Below are 9641 nucleotides of genomic sequence, written 5' to 3'. Positions count from 1 at the left end.
CTGGGATGTAGCTATAGGGGGTGCATTGGTCTGGGATGTTGCTATAGGGTGTGCATTGGTCTGGATGTAGCTATAGGGGTGCATTGGTCTGGGATGTAGCTATACGGGGCACATTGATCGGGGATGTAGCTATAGGGGGCACATTGATCTGGGGTGTAGCTATAGGGCGCATTGGTCTGGGATGTAGCTATATGGTGTGCATTGGTCGGGGATGTAGCTATAGGGGTGCATTGGTCTGGGATGTAGCTATACGGGGCACATTGATCGGGGATGTAGCTATAGGGGGTGCATTGATCTGGGATGTAGCTATAGGGGGTGCATTGATCTGGGATGTAGCTATAGGGTGTGCATTGGTCTGGGGTGTATCTATAGGGGCTCATTGGTCTGGGGTGTAGCTATAGGGGGTGCATTGGTCTGGGATGTAGCTATAGGGGCACATTGGGCTGGGATGTAGCGATAGGGGGTGCATTGGTCTGGGATGTAGCTATAGGGGGCGCATTGGTCTGGGGTGTAGCTATAGGGGGCACATTTGTCTGGGATGTAGCTATAGTGGGTGCATTGGTCTGGGGTGTAGCTATAGGGGGTGCATTGGTCTAATGTAGCTATAGGGGTGCATTGGTCTGGGATGTAGCTATAGGGGGCGCATTGGTCTGGGGTGTTGCTATAGGGGGCACATTGGTCTGGGATGTATCTATAGGGGGCACATTGATCTGGGGTGTAGCTATAGGGGCGCATTGGTCTGGGATGTAGCTATATGGTGTGCATTGGTCGGGGATGTAGCTATAGGGGGTGCATTGGTCTGGGATGTAGCTATACGGGGCACATTGATCGGGGATGTAGCTATAGGGGCACATTGATCTGGGGTGTAGCTATAGGGGCGCATTGGTCTGGGATGTAGCTATATGGTGTGCATTGGTCGGGGATGTAGCTATAGGGGGTGCATTGGTCTGGGATGTAGCTATACGGGGCACATTGATCGGGGATGTAGCTATAGGGGGTGCATTGATCTGGGATGTAGCTATAGGGGGTGCATTGATCTGGGATGTAGCTATAGGGTGTGCATTGGTCTGGGGTGTATCTATAGGGGCTCATTGGTCTGGGGTGTAGCTATAGGGGGTGCATTGGTCTGGGATGTAGCTATAGGGGCACATTGGGCTGGGATGTAGCGATAGGGGGTGCATTGGTCTGGGATGTAGCTATAGGGGGCGCATTGGTCTGGGGTGTAGCTATAGGGGGCACATTTGTCTGGGATGTAGCTATAGGGGCGCATTGGTCTGGGATGTAGCTATAGGGGGTGCATTGGTCTGGGATGTAGCTATAGGGGGCGCATTGGTCTGGGATGTAGCTATAGGGGGTGCATTAGCCTTAAGTGCAAACATATGGCATGTATAGACTGTGATAACTGATACACTGTAACGCTACCCAGTCCGGATAAAACAGATATTTTTTCAAAACTAGTGCAAAGGAAAAGTGGAACCAACGTCCAGAGCAACCAATCAGCTTCCACCTCTCATATTTCCAAGGCCCTGTGGGAATGTGATCTGCATTCTGATTGGTTGCTGCGGCTCTTCCTGTAGTTTTGACCCCCCTCCCCCCCTCATTATTTCAGACTGTTCTTATAGAAAGTTTCCCAGTTCTTTCCAGTCCGCCGGCTCCATATCCCCATCTGACCCCGTAGTGAAGAATCTTCTCCGTCTCCTGTGATTCCCACTCCCCGGCCACGACCCGCTGTCTACACATCACACTACACCTGTCTCCGGGAGACGTCTCTGCCGCATCCGCAGTCAGCGCAGGATCAATACGCAGCACTTTACGTCTCCTCCGGGGGCCCGAGCTGCGCGTCTTACACACGTTCAGGGTCATGATGCCGGGGCTGCCGCGCAAATGTTCTCAAAACTTTATAAAAATATAAGTGGGGTCGGTTACCAAGAGTTCAGATTGTTCCACGTAGCCCGGGCCGTATCTGCGCTGTCCTCCGTAATCACCTCCCTGACCATAACGGAATTGTAATAATAACAGAATAATATACAGAAACATTCTGATAATCCGGCATCCCGGGATATTCACAACCGTCACCCGTCTTATGTACTTACCTGCACCTGAAAACCACAATGATCATTAATGGGGGACCAGGGGCAAAGCATGAAACATTATTGACAACTATCTTCCCTACCCTGGGCGGGGCTTAGCTATTCACATGACGCTGTGTGCGCCTGATATCTGATGTCTGTGATAAGGGGAGGGGTTAACACATAGGTCATATTTGTTGGCGTGGGAAAATAGTTGTCATGGAGGTAACAGCCACAAGCTGCTGCAATGTGGAAACCGCACTGTAACAGTCACTCTCTTGTGGCTGTGCTCTCATTGTGGAATGTTTGTGAGACCCTGTGAGGTTTCTTTTTCTATTGCCTCCATTGGAATGATGGGGGGGGGGGGGACAGGACTTTGGGAGGTGCCATGACGCAGAGAAGAGGGGGGTGGCGCAGCGTAAGAAGCTATGGCCTCGTTCTGTGACGCAGTTCTTCATACACCCGTCTCTAGTTCCAAGAACTGCTTCTAAATAATAATGGCGCCAATTGCGGAAAAACCGCAGACATAAAGAACGTGTAGACGCAACGTTGTGACATTGACTTCATCTTTACAATGTCTTCCAGGTGGAGCCGTACAAGTAGCGTTCACTCCTCGAAGAGACGGCCAATGAGCTGCTCCGATAAATGAGGGACTGTCCCGTCCAGCGGATCCCAGCGACAACACTGAAGGCTTCTGGGAAACTCCACGACCTGCACTGCACCGGACAGACAGAACATTCCCCGTACTGGACCACAGACTTTGCAGAAATATTCACCCCCTTGTGTCGCTCCTGTGTATGATTCCCTTTATATCTTTTTAGTTGACTTTCCACAACATTGGCGCCAATCTTTATAGTAGCAAAGTTGTCGAGAGGACGGAAGCAGCCGGCGGCGGACATTGGCGTATGAGCAGGACATCGCCCCGGGCGGCCGTTCATCCACATACTAAATATTTCTTCCCAATCTCTTTATTGTGGGGGACGTCGTTCCCTTAATATTACATTGTGGTCCGTAGTCACAATCCGCTGCTTCAAATCCTATAATCCACCATCAAGGGACCTGATAGGTGCCGGATTATCAAATATTCTGGATTATTGGACAGTTGGGGAGGAAAGTGCATACAATTTACTTGTAGCGGTAAAGAAACGACACAAACACCAGGGACCGCGCAGACTGTTCTGTCTGCTCCGGTCCTGACCTCCTACTTCTAACAGCTGAGGGTTTGTTACAATTGCATCCAGTCTAGATAAACCTCTATGAATAAGGCCCCATGCACACGACCGTAAAAGTCGGCAATTACGGACCCATTCACACCTATTGTCCACGGACATTTTCCCGTTTATTTACAGGAAGGTGCCCGGGGCGCAGAAGTGTCCCGCAACACATACAACATGTCCTATCGTTTGTGGTTTACCGGCAGTGATCCCGTATGGGAGCATGGGTGAAGAATGCGGGTGGATGTCCGCGGCCAGTGATTACGGGCACGGCCGTGTGCATGGTGCCTTAGACAGCCTGTACTCCAGACTGATACATGTTTCCTGCACTGATACATTGTAACAAACTATCAGGACAAGCTAGAGATATGTGCTGCTGATGTTTTTAGTTTACAGAGGATTGTCTAGACTCAATACAACTGTAACAAACCCTCAGCTGTGAAAAATATTAGGTCTGTTCACTGACCGCAAGCAGAGATACAATGATTACGCTTTGTTTACATAAAACTGGAAATCCCCTCTAAATGGCAGATACTAATATAGGAGCAGGATAGATGATATGTAGGTGACGTCTATAATAACTGCAGGCGATCTGTATCCTGTGCATTGTGGAACTACAACTCCCAGCATGTCCTGACAGCCGCAGCCTAATTGTTGTGGTCACTTTAAATACATCTGACAACCGTTCAGGGGAGAACGTGGTTCTGGGGTAGTCGGTCAGATTTCAATTAAACTATTATAAACCAGATTTTCTAGAATTGGAGTCAATGTGATATTGTTATAATGTAGAGCAGGAGGTCTGTAACCTGTGGTGGAACTACAACCCCCAGCATGTCCTGAGAGTCTGGGCATGCTGGGAGTTGTAGTCGTGCATGCTGCAGACTGGTGACATATTGGGTGGAGGTCACCAGATATTATGTGGTAGGGTTTTTTTATTTGCATTGTTTACACTTTTTGTATATTTTTGATAAAGTTTTGTTTGTAAGTCTCTATATCCGATATCTCGTCCGCAGGTCACATGTCTCTTCTTTGTTGTTACGGTTCCGATATCTCGTCCGCGGGTCACGTGTCTCTCCTTTGTTGTTGCGGTCCTGATATCTCGTCCGCGGGTCACATGTCTCTTCTTTGTTGTTGCGGTTCTGATATCTCGTCCGCGGGTCACATGTCTCTTCTTTGTTGTTGCGGTCCTGATATCTCGTCCGCGGGTCACGTGTCTCTCCTTTGTTGTTGCGGTCCTGATATCTCGTCCGCGGGTCACATGTCTCTTCTTTGTTGTTGCGGTCCTGATATCTCGTCCGCAGGTCACGTGTCTCTCCTTTGTTGTTGCGGTCCTGATATCTCGTCCGCGGGTCACGTGTCTCTCCTTTGTAGTTACGGTTCCGATATCTCGTCCGCAGGTCACATGTCTCTTCTTTGTTGTTGCGGTCCTGATATCTCGTCCGCGGGTCACGTGTCTCTCCTTTGTAGTTACGGTTCCGATATCTCGTCCGCAGGTCACATGTCTCTTCTTTGTAGTTACGGTTCCGATATCTCGTCCGCAGGTCACATGTCTCTTCTTTGTAGTTACGGTTCCGATATCTCGTCCGCAGGTCACGTGTCTCTTCTTTGTAGTTACGGTTCCGATATCTCGTCCGCAGGTCACGTGTCTCTTCTTTGTAGTTACGGTTCCGATATCTCGTCCGCGGGTCACGTGTCTCTCCTTTGTTGTTGCGGTCCTGATATCTCGTCCGCGGGTCACATGTCTCTTCTTTGTTGTTACGGTTCCGATATCTCGTCCGCGGGTCACGTGTCTCTCCTTTGTTGTTGCGGTCCTGATATCTCGTCCGCGGGTCACATGTCTCTTCTTTGTAGTTACGGTTCCGATATCTCGTCCGCAGGTCACATGTCTCTTCTTTGTAGTTACGGTTCCGATATCTCGTCCGCAGGTCACGTGTCTCTTCTTTGTAGTTACGGTTCCGATATCTCGTCCGCAGGTCACGTGTCTCTTCTTTGTAGTTACGGTTCCGATATCTCGTCCGCGGGTCACGTGTCTCTTCTTTGTTGTTGCGGTTCCGATATCTCGTCCGCGGGTCACATGTCTCTTCTTTGTTGTTGCAGTTCCGATATCTCGTCCGCGGGTCACGTGTCTCTTCTTTGTTGTTGCGGTTCTGATATCTCGTCCGCAGGTCACATGTCTCTTCTTTGTTGTTGCGGTTCTGATATCTCGTCCGCGGGTCACGTGTCTCTTCTTTGTTGTTGCGGTTCTGATATCTCGTCCGCAGGTCACGTGTCTCTTCTTTGTTGTTGCGGTTCTGATATCTCGTCCGCGGGTCACGTGTCTCTTCTTTGTTGTTGCGGTTCCGATATCTCGTCCGCAGGTCACGTGTCTCTTCTTTGTAGTTACGGTTCTGATATCTCGTCCGCGGGTCACGTGTCTCTTCTTTGTTGTTGCGGTTCTGATATCTCGTCCGCAGGTCGCACGTCTCTTCTTTGTTGTTGCGGTTCTGATATCTCGTCCGCAGGTCACGTGTCTCTTCTTTGTTGTTGCGGTTCTGATATCTCGTCCGCAGGTCACATGTCTCTTCTTTGTTGTTGCGGTTCCGATATCTCGTCCGCAGGTCACACGTCTCTTCTTTGTTGTTGCGGTTCCGATATCTCATCCACAGGTCGCACGTCTCTTCTTTGTTGTTGCGGTTCCGATATCTCGTCCGCGGGTTGCACGTCTCTTCTTTGTTGTTGCGGTTCTGATATCTCATCCACAGGTCGCACGTCTCTTCTTTGTTGTTGCGGTTCCGATATCTCATCCGCAGGTCGCACGTCTCTTCTTTGTTGTTGCGGTTCCGATATCTCATCCGCAGGTCGCACGTCTCTTCTTTGTTGTTGCGGTTCCGATATCTCGTCCGCAGGTCACACGTCTCTTCTTTGTTGTTGCGGTTCCGATATCTCGTCCGCAGGTCACACGTCTCTTCTTTGTTGTTGCGGTCCCGATATTTCGTCCGCAGGTCACACGTCTCTTCTTTGTTGTTGCGGTCCTGATATCTCGTCCGCAGGTCGCGTGTCTCTTCTTTGTTGTTGCGGTTCCGATATCTCGTCCGCAGGTCACGTGTCTCTTCTTTATTGTTGCGGTCCCGATATCTCGTCCGCAGGTCACACGTCTCTTCTGTGTTGTTGCGGTGATCCAGGTTGTCACTCCCACCAGAGTCCTCTGCAATATTGTCCCCTCCCAAAATGTTGAGTCACTTCCCTTCTCCCACTCCTCAGGGCGGCTCCTCATGGGACATTACGCAGTAGGGGGCAACACTGAGCAATATGAGAAATCTGTGCTCCCTCGTGAGGGATGATGGGAGTGATAATTACAATAAACGGATTTGGGAAAACTAGTTTTTAAAAAATGTCTTAACCATGTGACGTCTGGGTGACTCCTGCACTGTTCATGTCAGTGGTAACTGGAGTTGCCCTTTAAATGGGGATTCTATACTTTATGATATATATGGGGAGAGGGGGGGGGGGTGACTACGGAACTGTGACTGGTATTATGGCGGGGGCTACTGTGGATACGGGGGCACTGTCTCTATGCCACTATAGATGATATCGTGACTGATACTATGATGGTAGCGGTGCTGTTATTATGGGGGCACTGTGGCTAATACTATGGGGGCACTGCAGTTGATATGATCACAATTTAGCTATGTGTTATGGGTTCTATGGCTGTTATGATGATATTATTTGTGCTTTCACTGATTTTATGATGGCACCGGTGTTGGTATTATGGGGGAACTGTGGTTGATGGCACTGTACCTAACATGGGTTCTATAGCTTTTCTTTATGATTCCACTATGGATGATATGGACACACTGATACTACGATGAATTTGATGATCCTGTGGCTGGTATTATGGGGGCACTGTGACTGATATGTGTTATGGGTGCTATGGCTGTTTTGACTCCGGCCTTCCATAGGACGATGTGAAATAGAGGGCAGAGCAGCAGCCACCTGGCATTGATGAGCCTGGCACACTCGCTGCCTCTATAATTAAATGGTAACATACAGACAGTGGCGCCCCCGGGCATCTCCAGGCCGGCTCTGCAGGACAGCAATGGTTATTGACTTGTGTTGGCACAATTTGCAGCGATGACGCCTCGTGTCAGTGATTACCGATCATTACCCAAGGACAGGGAAAGGTCACAGCATCAGAGGACTGGAATGATGCCGTATCCACATGTGAACCCCGAGCGCCGTGTCTCTCATCTGCTAAATTGGTCATTTTCATTTCAAGAGGCGATAAAATAAAATAAATCCATTGTTGACCTCGAGGAGAAAGTTTATTAGTAAATTCCTGCAATCGACATAGAAGAAAGCAGCAGCGAGGAGGAAGTAACGCAAAATAAATGTTTAGGAAGGGTCAGTATAGGGAGAAGGTCATAGATTAGAGGATACAATGAGCAGTATACAGGATATAGAAGACTGTATATAGCACCCTATACAATATTACAGGTCATGATGTCACCGGACAGTTTACAATATTATAGGGCGGGATATGATGTCACTGGAGAGTTTACAATATTACAGGACGGGATATGATGTCACTGGAGAGTTTACAATATTACAGGTGGGATTTGATGTCACTGGACAGTTTACAATATTACAGGGCAGGATATGATGTCACCGGACAGTTTACAATATTACAGGGCAGGATATGATGTCACTGGACAGTTTACAATATTACAGGTGGGATATGATGTCACTGGACAGTTTACAATATTATAGGGCGGGATATGATGTCACTGGACAGTTTACAATATTACAGGTGGGATATGATGTCACTGGAGAGTTTACAATATTATAGGGCGGGATATGATGTCACTGGAGAGTTTACAATATTACAGGTGGGATATGATGTCACTGGAGAGTTTACAATATTACAGGGCAGGATATGATGTCACTGGAGAGTTTACAATATTACAGGTGGGATATGATGTCACTGGACAGTTTACAATATTACAGGGCAGGATATGATGTCACTGGACAGTTTACAATATTACAGGGCAGGATATGATGTCACCGGACAGTTTACAATATTACAGGGCAGGATATGATGTCACTGGACAGTTTACAATATTATAGGGCGGGATATGATGTCACTGGACAGTTTACAATATTACAGGGCAGGATATGATGTCACCGGACAGTTTACAATATTACAGGGCAGGATATGATGTCACTGGACAGTTTACAATATTACAGGGCAGGATATGATGTCACTGGACAGTTTACAATATTACAGGGCGGGATACAACTTATGAGAACGGGATATAGTAACCGTGTGCAGTCCTCCGGCTCCATGGTAAAAATACGAACATGTGATATGGCGCTATGCGATTACATTAGGACACTGTGATATTGAGTGTTACCTGTGTTACCCTATGGGGGGCCGGGAAATGGCGCGTGTTTCATTTCGGGTTGCAAAAAAATCCAACAAAAATTGGATCCAGGAGAGCAGATCTATAGGGTCCATCCAAAAACCGCATGCATTTTTACCGTGTTTTGAGGTGTTTTTTCTATTCGGTTCTAACCGCACCTCCACGACAACGTCGGGATGGACCCCAAGGCTTCGCTTTATATATTACTTATTTTTAGGTTTTATTCATGAAATATATTTACTTGATTTGACTCTGAAGTTGTGGAGACTTTTTTTTTCACCTTCTCCGTTACTTTTTGCTGTTTTGTGCAATATTTATTGTATTTAGGTTCCATTCCTGGTTTTGGCTTAAAACATGCATTCAAAATCGCCAGCAAATCTGCGGGGTGTGAACAAGGCCTTAACTGCATGTAAAAATGCAATGTACTTATCCCAGGCACAAGACATCGTACTGTATATAGTTGTCAGCCGGCCATTAAATAAAGTCACTGTGTGAACCGAGACTTATCCAGTAACCACCACAGGCTGAGTGCTCGTTAACTAATTAATTAGAGAACAGGTGATGACATCACAGGGGGTGGAGCTCCAGAATCAGGCAGGAGAGAGCCCTGCGCACAGAAGGAGCAGCAATGAGGTCAGTACCTGCGATCTAGTCGTATAATGAGTCGCTGTCGCTATACACGGTTGTATGACGTCACACTACACCTGTAAAGCACATGTTTCCTTTAGGGCCACGTTCACATTAGTTCCACTGCAGCAGCCACGTAAAACATAAATTAATTTTTTAGGGCTTCTTGCTGTTTTTTTATTTTTTATATATACTTTCCAACGATATCAAAATGTACTTTGTATTTCACTTCCTCACATTTTCAAGATCTCAGCTTGCTCTCTCTGAATGAGAACATTTTACATCCCATTATGACATACTTTTCACAGATGAAGGTTTGTTACAGTTGCACC

The 9641-nt window shown here is 47.7% G+C and overlaps 1 protein-coding gene and 1 long non-coding RNA gene across 3 annotated transcripts in view; both read left to right on the top strand.

The window, feature by feature from the left end:
- ROBO4 (roundabout guidance receptor 4) overlaps nt 1–6753 on the top strand; it is a 74260-nt gene extending 67507 nt beyond the window's left edge. For both annotated transcript variants that reach the window (XM_075839208.1, XM_075839209.1), the window contains exon 20: nt 2655–6753. In XM_075839208.1, the coding sequence (XP_075695323.1) occupies nt 2655–2672 (18 nt within the window). In that variant the 3' untranslated portion in view covers nt 2673–6753. The remainder of the gene's footprint in view (nt 1–2654) is intronic.
- A 62-nt stretch (nt 6754–6815) lies between these two features.
- On the top strand, nt 6816–8932 carry LOC142662404 (uncharacterized). The gene is made up of 2 exons (XR_012850928.1): nt 6816–8069; nt 8109–8932. It is a non-coding gene; the product is annotated as an uncharacterized LOC142662404 (long non-coding RNA).
- The last annotated feature ends 709 nt before the right edge of the window (nt 8933–9641 follow it).

The sequence above is a fragment of the Rhinoderma darwinii genome, chromosome 10, assembly GCF_050947455.1.
Source record: "Rhinoderma darwinii isolate aRhiDar2 chromosome 10, aRhiDar2.hap1, whole genome shotgun sequence".
NCBI classification, from domain to species: Eukaryota; Metazoa; Chordata; class Amphibia; order Anura; family Rhinodermatidae; genus Rhinoderma; species Rhinoderma darwinii.
Note: the sequence above shows the minus strand (reverse complement) of the source record. Positions and strands in the feature narration are given on the sequence as shown.